Raw genomic sequence first — 21393 nt, 5'->3', positions numbered from 1 at the left:
GGCAGTGCAGTGGTTAAGCCCGAGAGGTTTTGGCTCAAGCTTCTGTGTGAGTGGAGTGATCTTGAACAGAAGGCCTTTGTGTTCCTTATTATTCTAGTAGTCCAGTGAAGTCGGAACTGCCTGAGTCCTGAACTTGAGAAGGTCCTGTGTTTCTCGTTACTGAAAAGTACGAGACTAAACAACTGGTTGGTTCCTCTTCAGCTAAGCTTTACTGTTTCACCTTCATGGAGTGACTTCTCGGGCTGTCTTACAGTGGGTCAGGGTACAAGAAAACGCCAAAGAAGAGAAAACGGGTGAAATGGTGTAGAAAAGAAAAGAAAGAAGGGAATTGATTGTTTTTAATAGACTTTCTTCATTGATTTATGCAGTGTAATACAGGCCTCACATTTTAAATCTCCATGTGGACTTTGACTTTGTTTGTCGGTGACTTATAAGATGTCTCCAATTTTACAAGGCTCTGCTGCACGTGCTTCGGCAATACAGTGTTTTATTCTCATTTTATTGAGAAGAGCCGTCCACTGGTGCTGCACTTTTCTAGGTGTTCATATACTTTTGTCCTTTGAACTGACATTGTTAGATTGTGTTGGGTCCTGGATGGACGTGTCTGGATGTTTTTTTTCCTTTGTGCATTTTTTTTAATATAATGCAGTATATGCCCTGATGTGAAACCTTTAACACTACGTAGGTGCCAGATTTATTTAAAGTCTGCTTATACATTAGGTCGTGTTTAATGCATTAAGGACCTGAAATATACCATACGCTAACTTACACGTGTTCCCAATTAATAAAACTCTGAAATTTAGGATGAACTATAAGACTAACTGGAGTAGAACTCTTCAGAAATGTGGTTGGAGACCCCTTACCTACAGTAAATTGTCATTTTGCCTTGGTGTAGCTTTCAATTTTGTGCAGTCCTATGGCTTAAACTTTTTTCTTCATTATTTGGCTAAACCAAGATTGAAGTTCATTTTTAGAACAGGTATGTGTGTGTAGTTGTGCTGTCCTGAGGTCTGACCAAGAAGTCCAGTACTGTTCTTAACTCTCTCAATTGTGTGAAATCTTTTAAAAATCCAAGCCATGCCCTTTTCCTGAAGTTTCTTTGTTTTGTGTGTTTTCCCACTCCAGGAAGTTAATAGAATTATATTAAGATTCATGGGGTATTGAAGTGAAACAGAAAAAAATCCTAGGAATACTCTTTTTTTCTCAGAACTCTTAAAAGTGAAATATTAATAACTAATTAAGTTTGCACAATTTTGTCCTGTCAATTTTTTACACCGTGTTGAATTCACCTGCTGATATGATTGTACTGGTCTTTGCAGTTATGTCATGTGATTGCATGTTGTTTGTACTGAATTAATTTAGTTGGATACTTCCAACCTTTCTTCAGCCTCACAATAGTGCTGGTGGGACATGCGTTCAAGCTAACGAGCAGATGAACAATAAATCATTTTAGTGGACATGGTTATTTCTATTTCATGAAAGCTAGGGTAAATCAGGATTTTCAGAGTCACATGACGGCACTTCTCAATTCATCACTACCATCAAAGGATTTCTGGATTTTAAATTACTGAGCAACAAACCTGTAAACCAAAAATGTTTCAATTGTTCCAAATGTGCCATTCTTGAAAGGTACCCACATTTAATACAGTCTGTTTGTAAATATTCAACACTTGGAGGGAAACCTCACTAATTTGAAGATTCATGATGCAACAAATTTAAAGTAAGGTGTTTAGAAAATGTAATATTGTTTTACCCTGGACCATAGTTGTCTCGTAGTAACCCTTTGAACATTTTGATTCCCAAATGTTTTTTAATATACCTCGCATGATTTTCCCTATGGTTTTACAAAAGGAAAGTAAATCGCAATTTATTTTTTACTGCTGCTTTTATGCTGTGCTTTTCCAGGATATACTCTCCCTTTGCCATGGTATTACTACTGTCAACCTCTACAGCTTTATTAAAGTAAATTCGTTGTGTATTCTACTTCAAGATTTAACGTGAAAATACAGATGCTCTTAATTAAATACTCACTTCAGTGTCTAATAATCTTTTTCCAGTTTAATTTTCAACTTCTCTATTTTACTTTCCAGGGATGGATCCAGATGTTGATTATTTGGGATGAAACCAGAATGTTGAAATTGCAGAACCTTGAATTTCCTGGATGAGCACGGCACAGCTACAATGAAGTTAAAGATGGTGACCAAGAAGCCAAACCTGTTGGTTAACTTCGATGTGATCTGTGAAGTGTGCAAGACGGCCTTATCTCTCTGAATGTGTGGGGATCTGTTATAAGTTGATGAAAGACAAATTTGGTTAGTAAGTCCTTAAATATAACCGCAAATTGCAAAATGAGTGTCCACAATGTGGGTGAGCAAAGGAAGATGGAATATAGACTTGAAGCCTGCAATAGCAAGAGAGTCTCATTGCTGATAGGAGATCAAAATGGCAATAAGGTCCTCTGTAATACAGAGTCTCTTCCAGATTCCTTTAGAAGCATCAGTAGTTTGAGCAGTGGGAGTACAGGTAGTCCCGATGTTGAGATGATTGAGTGTGACCTGAGCATGGTGCCGCATGCAGAGGACTTTGCTGATGGCAGTGTGTCTCAGAGCGACGGCTTCAATTCCACTGTGCTAAAGAAACCTGGAAGGCTTTGTGACAAAGTGGAATTACCCGATTCGGAATCTGCTGGCTGCAGCATGTCGTCACAGGAGTCCATGGAAAATTCGCCCCAGAACCAAAGCCATCTCGGGATGGAATTGGATACATGGAATGATGATCTTGCCCTTGAGACGTCAAGCTTTCAGGAATATAGCAGTGGCCAGAATAAGTACAACGCAGACGTGTGTATGAGGTGCACAGGTTACTCTTTGGGCCGACGAATTTCTGAAACTGACGAAGAATGGCTAGAGGGCGCTCCTGAAACAAAAAACCCAGGGTGTGCCGACGAGGAGGAAAACTTCTCTGTGGGAACCGGACAGAGTTCCCTGGATGATCCGAGTTCTGGTGAGCTGTTAGTGAGGAGAAGCAGCTTCGATGCAAGTGGCTCCGACAAGCCTTCTAGTCTCTCTGCGGTGGAAGAGTCGAGCAGCTCTTGCGGTGTCCCTGCTGACTTGGGGAGGCTGTCGAGTGTGATGCCAGACATTTGTGGAGGTTCTCTGGAGGGGAGACGTGTGGTCAGAGACGGCATGGACGTTGGAAATTGCACTGTGGAAGCTGTCAAGGAATGCACTGGAGAATCTTTAAGCACAGACAATGGTCTGCCCCTTGAAAAGTGTTTCAGCAGTTTCCCACGTGAAATGAAAGGGACTGAAGGAAGGGTTTCTCATGCATCTTTCAGTCCAAGTAGCTGTATGAACTTGAGAGAGCCGCGTGTGGAATGTATGTCAACAAATGATGTAAGAGGCTTGAGTGCTTTAGTTGGCCAAGACTGCACAGCACAGGAGACTTGTGGGGAGACGGGTGTTGATGCCACAGATCGTGGCTCAGTTTGGGCGAGTGCAGTTGAGGTGAAGGGTCCTGAAGAGTTGCAAAGTATTTTGCTTCCTCCCAGAGGAGCATCGGCAGCGGAGAGCAAGACGTTTCTGGTTATTAGTTCTGAGGATTCTGATTGCAATTGCAGCGTGCAGACCTCTACTCCTCAGCCGGATTCCCGGAATGTAACTTTCTGCGTCCATTCGTTCGACAATGCCGTTTCCGAGCAGCCGTCGGACATCCGCGAAGGTGATCCCGGGAGCCCGGCTCATCAGATCGTTCAGCAGCGGCCTCCCTCGCCAAAAGAGCCCACAAGAACAAAGCCATCTGCGCTGGTGGCAAGCAAAAATGCCAAAGCTGAGATTAAGAAATTTCCTAAGCCCGACTTTAAGAATATAAAGCCTAAAGTTGTTTCGAGACCAGTCGCTTTGTCAAAGATCTCAAGTTCCACACGAGCAAAGGCTTCTCCACGGCCCGCTGTGGCCAGCAGAGGCCCTCCCTCTCTCTCCCCTCCCAGGGACGTGCAGACAGCAGGAAATGTTAAAAAAGAGGATGGGCCGCAAACGGAACAGAAGAATTCTGGGTCTGGATCTTGGAAAAGTCGGAATAAGGTGGTTCTCCCCTCCGCTGCTCCGGGCAGACCACCCGCTAGCGCTTCAAACGAAACGTCCACTAGGGTCCACAAAACGTCCTCCAGCTGCGTCCAGAAGATGGCGGATAGAGACGGCTGTGCCAACTCCTCCAGCTCGCTGACCTCTGACCCTGCGGTCGGCGGCGGCACCGCCAAACACCCGTCTAAGCGGGGCAGCCGGAACAAACCCGCTGCGTCTCCGCCGAAATCTTCGCCTCGGAAGGAGCGCACGGGATGCAGCTTGCTGTTGTCCGTCGTGCCTGAGGCAGTGCAGGATGGCGTTTCGCCGGAATCCCCCCCAGACGACGTACGAGAGAGATCCGCAGTAAGTACTGCGGGTTTTCTTTTTCCTCCAGTACCATCTAATTTGTTAGCTTTTAACAAAACCAGTTAATATTTTGAGTGTACATCATTTTCAGTCATTATGAAGACACCGAATAGACATGTTATGTTCACCATACAGTACGTCTGCATGATATTGCTGCGGTCCGTCTTTCGTTGTCAGTCTTTCTGTCGCGTAGCTCATTATCTTTGCAAGTCATTGTGTGCTCTGAGAAACTATTTTTGGGCATGCTGGTGTTAGTTTTTATTAGACTTCACCAAAACAATTAGGAATGTAAAGGAAACCTATGAGTTTTATCTCTACGTAAATAGTTCTTGGGAGTTTTTTTTTAGTTTGAATTAGTTTTGCACATGTTGATAGCAGTGCTTCGCTGCAAAATGGACAGGAAACAGTTTCTCTCATGAAGGACACGCGGTTCTTGGGTTCAAAGTGTGTGCAGAATGAGCACAAGTAACACAAGCTTCCTGATGGAACTGGCCCCGAATATCCGTTTCCAGCATCTGCGAGGCACGCTGAGAGAGCTGTGAGCAGTGGCCAGATCAGCTTTAACTTTTTTTTCCTCCCCCCCATGGCTTTTGTGTTGCACAGCCTCGCGGTATTGAGCATTTGGATACAGTGCAGTCAGTCATTAGAGGCTGGAGGAATGTTTGATTATAATGCCGTTGTTTGGCATCCTGTCAATACATTGATATCAAAAAAGAAAACATTAATACATGTGAAGCATTTATAGTAGCGGTTTCGAATAAATCATGAATATTATATGCCTACACTGCATATAGTCTCGCCTTTTTATCCATAGGGCAGCTTCAGCAATGGATTTATTCTCAATCCCGTTCAGTCTTTGAGTCATGAAGGTGGGGTGATGCTGAAGTTTTCTCAGGCAAGATTCTGCTGAATATTTTTGCAGTTTCGGTCAGCAATCAAACACTGGTATTGATCATGTGATGCAGTGCATATGACTTGGTAAGTTGAATATTGTTTTAAAGGAAACGCATTTAGCAAAACAAACCTTGATATACAGTACAGTCTGACTTAAATCAAATACAAGGCGCAATTCATCTGCGATTGTAGCTTCCAGGTTTAATCATTATACTCGAAATACCCTGCCTGCTAGTGAATGAATAACTGATTTAACAAAAGCAGAAACCATGCACTCCCCCAGCCTGACAGCAGAGCATGTTTATTGTTCCTTGTCCCGTTGCTCAGTTTAGCGAAAACATTTCTACTGAACGGAAACATCATGTTGAAATGGAAGAATTAGCTCAAGCCAAAAAGGTGCTTGAATATAGGAGCACAACATTACTTTTAAGTAGTCCGTTGTTAAAAGTATGAAACTTCAAATCTGGTTTTGGCAGGCTGAGGAGAAGATGGAAGAATTTGCTTATTACCTCCCGCCTTCAGGTAAAATTTCATTCCGTCATCACGTGCCGGGCCTTTGTGCCCATTTTGAGCGGTTCTCCTGATTTTCTCGCCTCGTCACAATCCCAGTATACTGTAAATCCCTGTGCTGTGCCAGGCGCCTGCCAGACTTGAGCCCCATTTCTGAGATGAGCTGGGGCAACGTGCTGCCTAGGGCTCGAGACCCCACTGAACAAGCTGTCACAATTTGTTAAAATTTGCTGGTTTCGACATTTTTTTTTTTCCAAGTAACGAAGTGAATCGCAAAGCTTTTTTCTTCCTACCAGCGTATACAACATATCCTCTTTCCAAAGGAACAAGTAATAGGTTTATTCCATGCTGAAAAAAAGAAGAAAGAGAACACAACGTTTCGGCCGTGGAGCCTTCTTCAGGTGTGAGAGAGACAGGGCAGTAGGCAAAGGTAAAGTAGCGGGAGAACAAAGGTTGGGAGGGAGGAGGAGTGAGAGGCGGGAGCAGGGGACAGAAAGAGAGGCCAATCAAGAGGTGTGAAGTCAGAATGGGTGCAGAGAGGTGTGAAATGAAACTTCCAATGAATGGAGAACATTTAAAAGAACAGTAGTCTGTCGTTAAGGGAAGGGAGAAGGTGTGATCCTAGCTGCAGAATAATTTTAGTTTCGGTGGTCTTTCTGATGTATGAGTTTGGAAAACCGTCTTTGAGAACACAGACGGAGAGATTAGAGTGGTCGTGGCCGTCAGAGGTGAAATGAGAAACAATGGGCTTGGAGAGATCTTTAATCTTTACAGCCCTGACGTGTTCTCTGAAACGGTCTCCGAGTCTCCTTCCTGTTTCTCCAATGTAGATGGCTGGGCATTTACTGCAAGAGATACAGTAAACAAGGTTGCTGGAGGTACAAGATGCTGTCTGGGTGATCCGGAATTGTCCTGAGGGGCCTTGAATGAGTGTGGTGGTGGCTGTGTATTTGCAGGTGATACAGCGAGCTCTGTTGCAAGGGAAAGTGCCTGGTGTGGATGGTTGTTGAGGGCGGTCAAGGGAGCTGTGAACAAGGAGGTTACGCAGATTAGGTGGTCGGCGATATGAGATAATAGGGCGATCAGAAAAGAGGGCCCCAATGGAGGGATCATCCTGTAGGATGGAAAAGTTGTGGTTAATGGTCCTGGGGATAGGAAGTGTGTTAGGGTGGTAAGGAAGCACCAGAGGAATGCGGTTGTTACGGCGGGAGTTCCTGATCGGGTTGATGGTCCGGGGGGTGTTTTTGGCTCGGGCAAGGGCCCTGTCAATCACACTGCTGGGGTATCCTCTGTTGATGAAAAATGAGTACATTTCGAGGGCTTGGTTCTCGAAGTCGATGTCGTCGCTGCATAATCGTCGTAACCTAAGGAACTGTGAAAAAGGAAGAGAGTTTTTAGTGTGGTTGGGGTGAAATGAGCTGTACAGGAGGTAGCTGTGTGAATCCGTGGGTTTGTAATAAACTGAAGTGGACAGTCGGGGGTAGTTGATAGACAAGTGGATGTCTAGAAACGGAAGAGTAGTGGAAGATATGTTAATCGTATATTTGAGGGACGGGTGGAAGTTGGTGAAATGGTGCAGGAAGAACTCAAGCTGATCGTTGGAGCATGTGGCGGCACCGACGCAGTCATCAATATATCGTTTGTAGAGGTCAGGGACATAGCCAGTGTAGGCAGCGAAGAAGCGTTCTTCTACCCAGCCGACAAAAATGTTGGCATAGCTGGGTCCCATTCTGGTGCCCATGGCAACTCCACTGACCTGTTGGTAAAAAAGATTATTGAAAGAGAATGCGTTCAATGTGAGGACCAATTCTGCAAGGCGTACCAGGGTGTGGGTGGGTGGATCAAGCACTGTGCGTTTGTCCAGCATGTGCTTGAGTGCTGTAAGGCCGTCATTATGGGGAATGACGGTGTACAGAGATGTGATGTCCATGGTAAAAATGTAGCATTCGGTACCCTGAAATTGGATTTCAATTTCAGGGTACCGAAATTTCAATTTCAGGGTCCAATTTCAGGGTACCGAATGCTACATTTTTACCATGGACATCACATCTCTGTACACCGTCATTCCCCATAATGACGGCCTTACAGCACTCAAGCACATGCTGGACAAACGCACAGTGCTTGATCCACCCACCCACACCCTGGTACGCCTTGCAGAATTGGTCCTCACATTGAACGCATTCTCTTTCAATAATCTTTTTTACCAACAGGTCAGTGGAGTTGCCATGGGCACCAGAATGGGACCCAGCTATGCCAACATTTTTGTCGGCTGGGTAGAAGAACGCTTCTTCGCTGCCTACACTGGCTATGTCCCTGACCTCTACAAACCTCTACAAACCTCTACAAACGATATATTGATGACTGCGTCGGTGCCGCCACATGCTCCAACGATCAAAAAGCTGATCCAACGATCAGCTTGAGTTCTTCCTGCACCATTTCACCAACTTCCACCCGTCCCTCAAATATACGATTAACATATCTTCCACTACTCTTCCGTTTCTAGACATCCACTTGTCTATCAACTACCCCCGACTGTCCACTTCAGTTTATTACAAACCCACGGATTCACACAGCTACCTCCTGTACAGCTCATTTCACCCCAACCACACTAAAAACTCTCTTCCTTTTTCACAGTTCCTTAGGTTACGACGATTATGCAGCGACGACATCGACTTCGAGAACCAAGCCCTCGAAATGTACTCATTTTTCATCAACAGAGGATACCCCAGCAGTGTGATTGACAGGGCCCTTGCCCGAGCCAAAAACACCCCCCGGACCATCAACCCGATCAGGAACTCCCGCCGTAACAACCGCATTCCTCTGGTGCTTCCTTACCACCCTAACACACTTCCTATCCCCAGGACCATTAACCACAACTTTTCCATCCTACAGGATGATCCCTCCATTGGGGCCCTCTTTTCTGATCGCCCTATTATCTCATATCGCCGACCACCTAATCTGCGTAACCTCCTTGTTCACAGCTCCCTTGACCGCCCTCAACAACCATCCACACCAGGCACTTTCCCTTGCAACAGAGCTCGCTGTATCACCTGCAAATACACAGCCACCACCACACTCATTCAAGGCCCCTCAGGACAATTCCGGATCACCCAGACAGCATCTTGTACCTCCAGCAACCTTGTTTACTGTATCTCTTGCAGTAAATGCCCAGCCATCTACATTGGAGAAACAGGAAGGAGACTCGGAGACCGTTTCAGAGAACACGTCAGGGCTGTAAAGATTAAAGATCTCTCCAAGCCCATTGTTTCTCATTTCACCTCTGACGGCCACGACCACTCTAATCTCTCCGTCTGTGTTCTCAAAGACGGTTTTCCAAACTCATACATCAGAAAGACCACCGAAACTAAAATTATTCTGCAGCTAGGATCACACCTTCTCCCTTCCCTTAACGACAGACTACTGTTCTTTTAAATGTTCTCCATTCATTGGAAGTTTCATTTCACACCTCTCTGCACCCATTCTGACTTCACACCTCTTGATTGGCCTCTCTTTCTGTCCCCTGCTCCCGCCTCTCACTCCTCCTCCCTCCCAACCTTTGTTCTCCCGCTACTTTACCTTTGCCTACTGCCCTGTCTCTCTCACACCTGAAGAAGGCTCCACGGCCGAAACGTTGTGTTCTCTTTCTTCTTTTTTTCAGCATGGAATAAACCTATTACTTGTTCCTTTGCAGCCTACGCATGCTGACGCAGCTACCCACCTGAACTACTATCCTCTTTCCAGCTGCTTTTCCCAGTGCAGGGGAGCTGGAGGCCAGCATAGTGTGTGCTGTGTTGTTGTTCTGTTCAAATGTTTGTTTGACTCCAGCTTGATTTCCAGGCGCTTATTTCCCAGCGAGTGAGAGCATCTCAGGCAGGTGGGGGGAAAATCTGTTTCTAAGAAATCAAGGAACCCCAGAGTTTAATCTGATAATCTAGCAGACTTTGATACTCAAGGACTGTTTTCTATTGCACAGCCTCTCTAGCTTACATCGAGAACAAGTCAAATTGGCAGTCCGAACCTCAGCCCTACACTCTGCCCGTGTGTCAAGCTACTCTATGAAGTGTGTGTGCTTCCCCACCGCATGCGAGACGGCAGTTCCTAGTCCACTCTTACAGCGGTCGGGTCCAGAGGCAGTCCGCACCACAGAGGGATAAAATAAAATCTTGGACCTTTATGGGGGTGGGAGGGGGAATTACGATTTCGATACTCAGTTTAGGATTCGGATTCTTCAAGGTTTACTTGCTGCGCGAAGCTTGAGATTTGGTTCCTTTTGGAGTGAACGCAAAGCCTTGGGATATAAAGTTATAAAACATAAAGCCGGTAAAACAATAAATTTTCACTTGACAGTCCTCTGTAAGACGCAGTCTGACACATCAGCATTCTTCCTCTGGATTCTGTCAGGTTTTTTTTCCCCCCCAAAGTGTTGCATCACATCTGTTTTGCCAGAGGTGTACTGCATGTGCGAATGTTTTTGAGAAAGTATTGCCGCCCATCTAGACTCGTGTTACACCGGTGGTGGGAGGTGTGCTTCCACTGTCCTGTTGAAAGACTGGGAGGAAGGTGGCTGGCTGGGTGCCAGTGTTGTCTTTTTTTTTTAATTCTACGGGTTTGAGAGACTGCAGTCGGGGAAATGCGTGGTTTATGTGTGCATAAGGCATCATCTTTAATCCTTCATTTCTACCTCAAAATAAAATACCGTCATTTTTCCCACGTGACGTGTTTCGTTCTATTGTTTTTTCCGATCATGAGAAATTCCAGATGACAAAATAGGAATTGGTATTTGATGACGACGTCGGTCCACCCTCATGTATTGGAGAAGTGTTGATTGTTGTTTGTTTTTGAAGTGATGTAAAACCCTTTATTCACTCGTTCTTGAAAGCGAGGCTTTTTTCCGGTGAGCATAAGACCATTCGTTAAAGAAAAAAGTTAATGCCGAAAGACGGAGACAAAACTTTTATTGTGCATTTGCAAACGTACTGCTGAAATTTTAAATTCATCTTTTGAGCCTCAGTTCTTAAACTAGACTTACCATGTAGAAGCAAGAACTATAATTGTTTAATCAAGACGTATTTTATTTTTGCTAGATTGTTGTATTGTTTCACAATACTGTTAGCATTTGCGTTTGGTTAGAAATTCGAGTTTTACATTATGTAGTTAACCTGGTGTCCGAATGGTGATAAAAGCTTATTTTTACAAGCGTCTGGTCACTGCAGCTGTTGAAACAACTTTTTTTTGTAATAGTCTATGCTGAATGGGTTTAAAAATAAGATTGCTTTATCTTGCAAAAATGTAATGGAAGACAACCTACCGTAGGAGCTAAGCATAATATATCCACGCACGAATTAGCAGGTATTAATATTTCAGTAACTCGTAAGGTATACGATTCCTTTTGTCTTCCTCGCTCAAGTACCTTTTGAGCGTCTTGTGTCAGTGGACAAGGATTATAATTGTACTAGGGATAATGTACAGTGTGACGCAGACCGCGACATTCAGCTGTAAGTTTGTTGTCGAATATAATGCTTGCAGTGAACTCCAAATATTTACTGGTATTAAAGTGAGCTTTCTCAGGCACCCGATTATTAATAACTATGCTGCGGTGCGGGTTATTGTGGAGCTAACTGAAACAAGAAAGGACTTTTTCAATGACCTGTATGAGCTCTACAGTATGTACTGTAAGGTCCCTAAATAAGCAGGCGTACTCTCGCATTTGGCAGGTCGCTTGTTGCGTTGTGCTGTTAAATAGAGTTTCAAAATATATATTTTCACTTCAAAGAATCAAAATGTGTACCTTTTGCAAAATATTTTTGGTATCCGTATGCTAAAAAAAAGCTTTTTCTTTTAAAATAAGCATGGCTGGAAATGGCCTTTTGCAGTACATACTGTACGCAGCGTGCCACCCGTGGCTTGAGAGACGAAGTGCTGTAAAACTTTCCACTTTCAGTAAGCCATTGAAGGCATGAGTAAGAAGACTGAAGTGCCTTCGCCCACAGATACTCTCCATGTGCACTGTGTTTATGGAAGAGGGGAAAAAAATGGGCTGGAGCTGCCAGTATCCCAAGGGAAAGTAGTACAATAGCAACTTAGTAACGAGCTTGCGTGAGCTTAATGCGCCTCTCGCCTGAGTTTAGATGGCCAACACCGCAGTAAGCATTAGAAGTCCTGACTTCTGCCTGCTAGCGTGGGGCTCGGTGAGGAAAAGCGTGTTCTTTTCACGGCCCCTTTCTCCTGAACAGTCGGCGGCCCCAGACGCCAGCAGGACCAGACTTGGACAGAAGCCATACCCTAGTAAACCGAGAGGCGCTTCGTCTTCTCTGGCTCCAGCTGCGAACCTCCGACTGCCGCCTCCTGCATCGAAGCCGAAGCTGGGAGCTTCAGTCAGAGATGGCAGTGCCCCGGGAAACGCGTCTCCCTCCAGGACCAAGCCGCTGTCAGCACCTGGTAAGACCCACCGCAACATGTGAGCCGATGCCTTTTCAGTGTTGCCACACAGCAGCAGCTTGACTTGCACACGGGCGCCTGCCTTCTGCGTCAGGACACCCGCGCACCTGCTGTCTTGTCACTTTGGTGATCGGGGGGGGGGGGGGGGAAAGGCAAGTTTTGTTTCAGAGTTCTTTAGTGCGGTATGAACAGTCTGACGCTTCGTCTCCAGTGTAAGAAAGCTCTGACCTGATATTTGTTATTTTTTACAGTGATAAAAGTTTAAAGTAATTCTGACCCCCAAAAAAAGTTCTCCTTTGCTCAGCAGGTGGAGTTTGTTGTAGGAATGTGGAGCTAATTTTTTAGAAGCAAATCCTAAAAAAATAACTAAAATCTGTGCTGTCAACACTATGAATTGAATTTTAGTATGAAACGCTTTCTCTCTGATGAATATCTAAAGCACTTTCGGAGCACTCGGGACTGGTGCCCTGTATTAATGGAATTGTACTTAAAGTCTAAACCTTGTAATTGGGGGTCCTGTCATCAGACATTGATCTCTTGTAATCGAATTTCTTTTGTGTTTTTTTTTTGGGTTCAGGTTTTGAGTCTTTCGGCTGTAATATATTTGAAAGAAAATGTAAAAACTACTAGAGTTTTATTTGACAAGGTAACTTACTCATTTTTACATGAGCTGATGTTTTGTCACTTTTATTTTACCAGGGGAAAAGCTTTGTGTAGAAAAGTCTGCAGTCGTTGCTTTTCTGCTTATTTCGGGAAATAAAATGAAAGTGAGCCTTAAGGTTCCTATCCCATTTGTTGAATTAGAAAAGAAGTTAAACCCAGAAGGAACTTTGCAGGAGAAGTTAGACATGGTTTCAAAAGTGATGTGTAGAGTGAGAACACACACAGATTTCCTGACCAAATCAACACATTTGTATTTGAAACCTTGTCTTTTTTCCTCTACAACTCATTTCTAAGTATTGCAAGGGAACAGGTAATGGGTTTATTCCATGCTGGAAAGAAAGGAAACGCCTACTTGAACTATTTCTGAGTCTTGTCTCCTATAAAAAATGGGACAAGGGGACACTGAGTAAAATGGCGTTTTCTATGCTTCAGAGGTACAATTGCCCTTTTCCTTAAATGAATAAGGATGTGTTGAGATCGCATCGCATTGTAGTAAAAAGCGGCACGCTCTCTGGTTAATCCCAAAACGCAAGGTTACCTGGTCCTTTCGATTCCAAATTCTGTAACTTTCACCTGACGAGTATATATTGTATAATAATATTATACAGTATTAACTGCAGTACCCAAACATGCCATTTGGTGGCCTGTGGTTAACAGGCTCCAGTAATCTACACAGAGCACTTTTCCTGTTCCCGTTGAACAATGCTGACTGAGACACACGTGTCATTGACTCGGTAAGCCCCTTGAGGCCGTTGCCATGGAAACAGATGTGCGTAACCTCCGTATTCCTCTCAGGATGGGAGCAGAAACAGTTTTTTTCCATTGCCTCTGCTCTTAGTAGTGTTAAGGAAAAGCGAGTGACTAGGGTGTGGGGGGGTTTCTTGTGATGGGAAGCCAACTGCAGTGGAACAAATGAGAGGAAAGGGACATTGTGAAGATCCTTTCAGGAATTCGGCAGACAAAGGCTATCTTGACTCCTGAAAATAAAAATACTGTTTTAAACAGTTGTTTCGCTTAGTGGCTTCGCTTTCCTCACTTTTAATCATGAGGAAAGAATACCAAACTTCCTGTCTGAGTGAATCTACATCTGAAGTGTTACCAGTAAATGTGTTATTACCACTTCAAGTTACTTAAAATGCCGTTTTCACTGCTGACTGATGCCCAGGCAGGAGCGGATGGATGTTCTGTAGGTGGTACTTCTGTAACGGCTCCAGCATTCCGCCTCGATGGAACAGCTTGAATGTTTTACAAAGTTAAAGCCCTCTTCAGGCTTGGAAAGGGAAACCACAGATTGTTTTTTTTTTTTTTAACTGTGAGGTTAAAACCCATTCCGTAATATCTATTTACGACCTTTTTGGTTGGGTTAGGAAAATATATTTTGCACTGTTTTACCATTTCCTAAATGTCATAAATTTATTGGGGGGGAGTTTTACTGGCTGCAGACTTTTGTGTTAAAGGCTTACAAAGCAAGGGAGGCCTTTAGGCCTGACTGGAACCAGCTCACGTTGAATTGATAAAATAATCACTTTTAGGGCTTTGATTTGACTCAAAATCTGACTTTGTAGCAATTCAAGTAGTTTTATCCCCTCCAAGTTTGATTTACCTGGCAATATAAATTATTAGAAGCATACCAGAACTGTGAATCTGCCAAGGAGTATGTAACCTTGTTCCTGTTCAGATGCACTAACTCAAACTCTGCTTTGCTTGGGCTTTTGAATCCCAGCTCTGTTAATTCTAGTGGTTATAGTTTCGTAGGAGCACACTCCCACCTTTTATTTGTGCTAAAGCTGAATACTGACTCCATAGTCACATTTATATAACATTTGGTATTTTGATCAAGACATATATAGAGTTCCTGCTAAGCTCAAGCATTTTAGTTCCCAACATGTTGAGGTTATTGAAGTAAATGAGGAATTTTGAAAATACTTGCTGTCCTGTTAGGGCCTTTTGTTCTTGTATCCATGCACTAGTTTAAGTGTAATATCTGTATATGTGTTGTATAGCCTTGATTTTGGAGTGTGAAGTCTTTCCAGTATTTTTTTTTTAAAGCGTTGTCTGAATTCTGCAGCAGTATGGAGCGCGTTCAGGCATGACCATAGACGTGATGTGGAATTATGAGTGAGGTCATCTTGAATTAAAACGTGTACCTCTCTGCATACCTTTAAAATGAAGCACTCCCCCTCGAAAATTACCCAAGCCAGTGGGCGGAGGAGGTACAAAAATAGCAGGCAAATGGAATATGGGCATAAATAAACTGACCTTCACTTCTGCGATATGAATTTGTAGGTGCTCAGAAAATGCGGGTGGCGGACAGGACGCCTGCTACAAGACAACCCATGAACCCGGGCTCCAGTTCAGCTCGATCTGCGGCGGCGTCCAAACTGCCCGTGAAGCCACAGGCGCTGCGGAGGACATCTAGCGTCTCCTCGGTAGCCAGCTCGCTCGGTGAGCCCACCACTGCCACAGGCAACGGCAGGGGTAAGCAGTCTGTCATGCGGTCTGGATCGGCCCCGGACTCCCAGTGGCTTAGTCTCCCTTTGCTCCCTGGAACTGAGCAACACGGCAAAGGGGTTTCTCCTGAGAGCCGCCAGTGGCGTCGCCAGCGAGCTCAAGCTTGTGCTGCAGCTGTGTGGCGCCTTAACGTGACGGGGTTGAAAGTTAAATGCTTAAATGATTCGGCTCGTCCTCAACAACGCTTCACGATGACTCATAAATGGCTCGTGGGATAATCTATGCCGGCCTTCAGCCAGAATGACATGCGAGTGTGCAAGGATTTCCCATGTTTGTTTTGCAGGGAAGCCTCAATCCCGTCTGGTGCCTAGAAGAGAGATGGCAGTGCGAAACAAATGGAATTGTTTCCCAGTAATTAAATGATAGGGAAAGCAGCGCATTCTTGCATGACCGCATTGGACTGCTGGTCAAAAAAAGAATTGCGTTATTACGGTCCGATATTGCTCACATATGACTACATTTTTATTTTTTTCTGTGCAGTCAGCAGGTCTTACACTGGCTGTACTTCGTTTTAGTTCTCGTGACATTCATCTCTCATGCTGTTGGTTATAGCAGGAGTGACGTTGCAGTGCATGACAGCTGACGGTCATAGAGGAGTTTCTGATGAACCCAAGTGCTTCAGTATCGCAGTAGTGATGCTGTCTTCCAGAGCTTGCACATTAAACCTAAAAAATAGTTATTGAATATCTTTTATAAGACTCCAGAATGACTTTACATTAAGTGCATGAATACCTCACTTATAAACCTTTATTTTTTTTAAGCTGTGCTTTACTGGTGTGTCAAAACAGGCTGTCTTGTTTAGTTTCTTCTGGCTGTGTAATCCTGTATTACTGTATTACAAGGAACCTGCTGTGGAATTTAAATGTAAACTAAAAACAGCTCTGCTGCAGGAGTTACAAGGTGACCCTGATTTATGAAGAGGCCTGTAGGTAAACGGATTAAGGGCGTATTTTTCCCATTTTATTTTCAGGTCTCCAGCTTTTACCTGTAAATTTTGGAATTCTCATTCAATGGGTCAGAAAAACTATATTCAAAAATATAATGTGGAAATAAGAAGCCACACACACTCCATTCCATTCCGTTTTGCTTTATAAAAACAATGCAGCTTTGCACAATAAATTTACAATTCTACGTATATTGCTTTTTTCCCTTTTATTTTTTTTTCTCGGAGCAATCATCGATTTGCTCAGATCCATTTCTGGGTACCTGCAAATCTAAATGAGTTTCCAGAACGAATGTTATTACGAATCAATCTGGATATAATTTGGTTTTGAATTAAAGGATAAATCCTCTCTGCTGTCAAGTTTAAAGGACGGAGAACTATGTTGCACAGAAGCTCGATACTGTTAATCGTTACTGCTGTAAGGTGATTGAAGGCTGACAGGTCCGACTTGAACTGCTTTGTAATAAATGGAAAGACGAATATGGAAAATGCATTTATGTCCTGTAGACTCAGATCATTTAGATTAGACCCAGTCTGAGTTGGGTACTGAATCATTTAGCAATGAAGTAAGAAATTGTTTATTATTCAAATTTTTAAATATATGGAGTTTTGATTTTTAAAGGGACCCTGACAACAGATTTATGCTCCATGGGCACATGTGAGCATGAGCTTTTCCCATGCTGGGATCTGAACGATTGTAAACGGACTCTACGGCATGTGGAGGATTTCAAACTGCGTTATGTTAAAAACCTGCTAAGCTGCAAAATTCATAAACACAATCCAACGTGCTATTTCTAGGTGATGATAAAAACATTTAATTGTGCAGAGATTATATTATTTAACTAAATACCTTTCTTAACATTTTTACTTCAGATTCTGCTGTGAAAAGGTATGCCTTTGTCACATTTTAAATGAGATGGAAGTAAATTCTGGTTCATGTTTCTAAAGATGCATTCCAAAACCGTTTGTTTAAAAGATATAACAAATTGGTGCTGTATCTGTTGTTTCTGCTCCTGCATCTGAATTAAAGAGGAGCGTTGTTTCAGGTTAGCAGGGTTGACCTTGGAGCTTTTACTCATGGTATCGGCACAGGTTCAGTACAGACAAGCCATAGAACACAGCAGCCTTCCCCACTGTGCAGTGTTACTGGCTGAGGGGCAGAGCTGCTCTTGACTGGTGAATCCGCGTCACACTAATGCCTGGCAGGTCAGATTTATTCCACTCTAATTCACTAAACAGGAGGCAGGATAAAAGAAGAAGACAAAACCTGGCTGCAGTGCATCGAGCCTCTGCTAGTATCTTTCTCTTCCTGCTTTGCCCAGTGATGCCACCAGGAGGGGTTTGGAGCTGTGCCATAGATTAATTTTCTCCGCTGGTCTTGGTAAACTCCTTCCTGGTTGCCCAAGCAGGTGCAGGAACCCGCTGTGAAATAACCTTGTTAATAGGCGTGCTCATCGCACTGTGTAGATTGTCATTCCTTTGTTAGCCAGGAACACTAGAGTTCCTGGCAATTGAAAAACAAAATAAAGTGACAGGATCTCTGTTAATAATGATAACCTTCACTTGGTCCCAAAGATCTTACTTGGTCCAGGTAAATTCCTGAGGGGCATTCATCACGTGCAAAGCCACAGTAAACTGCGCCTGTCTGATAGAATGTCCTCGGTGTACTGCTTTGAATCAAACACTCCAGTGCAGTGATTTGTGTTCCTCATCATTACTGTTTCTGCTGCTGCTCTAGATTCTTCAGCATAAATAAGGGAGCAACTGCAAACGGATCAGAGCACGTGTTGCCTCGCAGGCATAAAGCATCCCTGTAGATGATGAAACAATAGAAGACATGAACATCAGTAGCAGCTATTTTTAATCAGTTCTGTTATGTAGCGTTCTCCTCACTGATAGAAATTTTACACTTAAAATAGCAGCTTACTGGGCAGTTTGCAATAATTGCGTAATTTGCAATATGTGATTAAACCTTAATTTACAGAAAGTAATGATTAAGAGATTTTTTTTCAGTTCTTCCATTTGTCGTTTGGTTTTAATGGTAGTAATATAAGAAGGGAGAAATGCTTGTCTGTCTTCTGTCAGAACTATGCATTTGATGTTTGTTTATCCTTTAGCATAAAACTAACATTTAACAGCCTCCCTGTCTGTCATTCGGAATGTTTATTCACCTTGTTTCTGTTGGAGTTGCACAGAATATTAATTCCATAAGCTTTGCGCTTTACTGCTGTGAATCTTTGCGTGGTTAAATCCTCCTTTTAAAATGCCGTATTTTAATGAAATCTGGTATTAAGCAAATCTCTGTTCTGTTTTGGGGTTTTCATTTTTTAATTTAAATTTCCCACGTGCCAGTAGGCTTATATGGCCTATCTGAAATGACCCAAAATCGCCGGTTGAGTTACTGCTGCCCGTGCAGGGCGCTGTCCTCACTGACTTCTGCTATTCCTCATGCAGCAGGGAAGTCATTGGTGTGACGGGGTGCCTGTTCTCCTCTGTTCCAGCCGCGCCTCCCGTCGGCTGCAAACAGGAGCACAAACCTTCACAGTCTGCAGCGTCAGCTGGGCCCCACAGTGCTGCGCGCACCCCATTAGGAAGACCTCCCGGGGCACGACACAGGACCCCCTTGGTTACCGCCAGGACCCCAGCAGCAGGTAAGCCCAGGAGAAAGGGCCGCGAACGGGCCTCCGTACTGCAGCTGGGAACAGGGGTCGCGACTGTGGCCAAAACGAGCCGCGAAACCTTGGAACGATCCGCCTTAACAGAAGAAACCCACGTGAGGAAAAACTCTAAAAAAAAAAAAAAATAGGCACTAGCGAATGAAGTACTGTCTGTAACGTTATCATGCGCTTTACGTGTGCGCCTAACCAGGGAACCGCTCGAGCGTGTCCCACGGCTGTCTCAGGCGTGCGCGGGTGTCAGGCACGCTAAAGCGACTCTGCGCTCAGGGATGGTAACCGGTGGGGACGAGCTGCGCCGCGACACTGAGCTGGGTGCCAGGCTTTTACAGCTTCGTCACTTACACGTCTTTATGAACGACTGCGTGCCAGGGCTGGAGTGCCTTAACGCGAGCCGTCACCGTGCTGTTGGTAACCACCTCTGGTGACGGCCTCGGGTGCGAGGGGTGCATGGAACTGGTTTGGAGCTCGATCTACACTGCTCTGGTTCCTGGGCCGCCACTGGTAACAGGTAACTTGCCTCACCTGCCTTGCACCAGAGAGTGTGTTTTTGCAGGAGGGGGGAATGTCGGCAATGCTTTTTTCTTTGCACAAAAGACTTCTAGAACAGTATGACATCTTAATTTTTCTTAATCCTCCTGGCCCGAGCAGTTCTGAGTCTTTTCAAAGTCTTTTGCCTGCCTGTTTTCTTTTTTTCCCCCGCTGTGGTCACAGTAAAACAGATATTCATCATAAGAAATGCCTGGCAGACAGGACAGAGGGCTCTTTACGGAAGCTGTAATGGTATAATGGTCTGTTTTTTTTTTTTGTTAAGGATTTTCCCCTTTCCCAGAATCCACAACTTTCAAACGGCAAGAGAGGTTGTTTTGCATTTTGCTGACATCCGTGGTACAGCTCGGAGTAATTCGCTGCAGATGACTGAGCTGTTGAGGTCGTTTCTGCTGCAGATGATTAGACATGCTGTGATGCTGTACAAGCAGCACAGACGCCAAAGAAAGCTTCCCTAATCCCTCCAGACGGTCCCTTAAAGCTCGCCTGATCTCATTTTGAAGATGTCTGTACGTTTATGGTTCAATATGCAAATTTGTCAGACTATTCTAGTTAGCTAGGGTGAATCTGTTCAAAGAAATGTATCTGTTGGACAGTCTTTCTGCCCTCAAATTATTCAGTAGTAATTTCCAGTTATGTCTGCCATGGGCTTTCTCAGGAGGGTATAACCTGGAGTGCCACATTAGTCTCTGGAACATGATGCAAGTTGAAAGTTAGCTAGGCTGTTGGAGAACTGGTACTGCTGAGGTACAAATCTGTTGTAAAATATCTGTAAGATATATATATTTTTTTAATCTGCCCTCATCTCACTTGCATAACGGGTGCATTTTCCTTCCAAAAACTGCAGTTTCACATTGAAACCGTCTCAACCCACACAGGGAAGATGAACCGCCTTTTCTTGTAGGTGGGAGACAATCTGCTGTGTGCTAAGATTGCAACAACTTTACTCTAATGAAAGCCGCTAGACATTGAAGAAAAAGTCATTGATTAGGTGTAGTTACTGTAATAACATGTAATGGTTATCCCTTTCATGTGTTCAGGGCAACTTGATTTCAAGCAAATGTTGGATTTTACTTTTCCCCTGCTGTGAAAACATTGGCATCCTACTGTATGCATGTCCTTGGCTACAAAAAGCCATGCTATGGAGGAACATTTTAGCTTTCTTAGTTATGTATACAGTATTAGAAGTAGTGAGTGAGAATATTACACATTATACATTAATAGCTTTTGCGCGAAAATGAAACGTTAACTAATGCAGTAGTCATCCAGTCTAGTGTTGACATGCTGTGATGTCCTTGGCTGTCAATCCATCAGGAAGCGACACTGCCTCAAGCCTGCATGATGATGGGCAGGATTTCCAAGCTCTTGTCATGTGACCTGCTTTCCCAGGAGCCGCACTTTTCACCCCACATTTTAAAACTGCACTGGCATCGCTGCCTGTACTAATGCAGGCCTGGGCGCTGTGGCACTACTCCAGAAACTAGTGCTTTTTCTGGTTTAACTCCAGTACTGTGTCATGTACAAATTTCCCGTTTCAGACTGGGATTCTTGTCATTAATTCAAAATCCATTCATCTGTTCATGTGGCTGTTTGAACTGTTTTTTATTGTACTTAAATGTGTTCTTGTAAGATAGTCTTCTGGACTATAAGAATATACTGTCATGAGTTTCTTTTAAACAGAGACAATGTTGGTAAAGTGAAATGCATGCATACTGTAGGCTTTGCTCCTATAGTAGAACAGCCATGAATTTGGTTCCATGTACATAATTCACTGGAGATG

At 43.9% G+C, this 21393-nt stretch overlaps 1 protein-coding gene across 1 annotated transcript in view; it reads left to right on the top strand.

The window, feature by feature from the left end:
- Positions 1 to 2315: 2315 nt before the first annotated feature.
- The window catches only part of LOC148840394 (microtubule-associated tumor suppressor 1 homolog A-like), a 56668-nt gene continuing 37590 nt past the window's right edge, over positions 2316 to 21393 (top strand). Inside the window, exons 1-4 of the mRNA XM_088918690.1 lie at positions 2316 to 4427; positions 12068 to 12272; positions 15222 to 15413; positions 18891 to 19040. Coding sequence (XP_088774816.1) covers positions 2349 to 4427; positions 12068 to 12272; positions 15222 to 15413; positions 18891 to 19040 — 2626 coding nt within the window. The 5' untranslated portion in view covers positions 2316 to 2348. The remainder of the gene's footprint in view (positions 4428 to 12067; positions 12273 to 15221; positions 15414 to 18890; positions 19041 to 21393) is intronic.

The sequence above is a fragment of the Atractosteus spatula genome, chromosome 1 (genome assembly GCF_055471065.1).
Source record: "Atractosteus spatula isolate fAtrSpa1 chromosome 1, fAtrSpa1.hap1, whole genome shotgun sequence".
Lineage (NCBI taxonomy): Eukaryota > Metazoa > Chordata > Actinopteri > Semionotiformes > Lepisosteidae > Atractosteus > Atractosteus spatula.
This window is presented reverse-complemented; position numbering and strand designations above follow the sequence as displayed.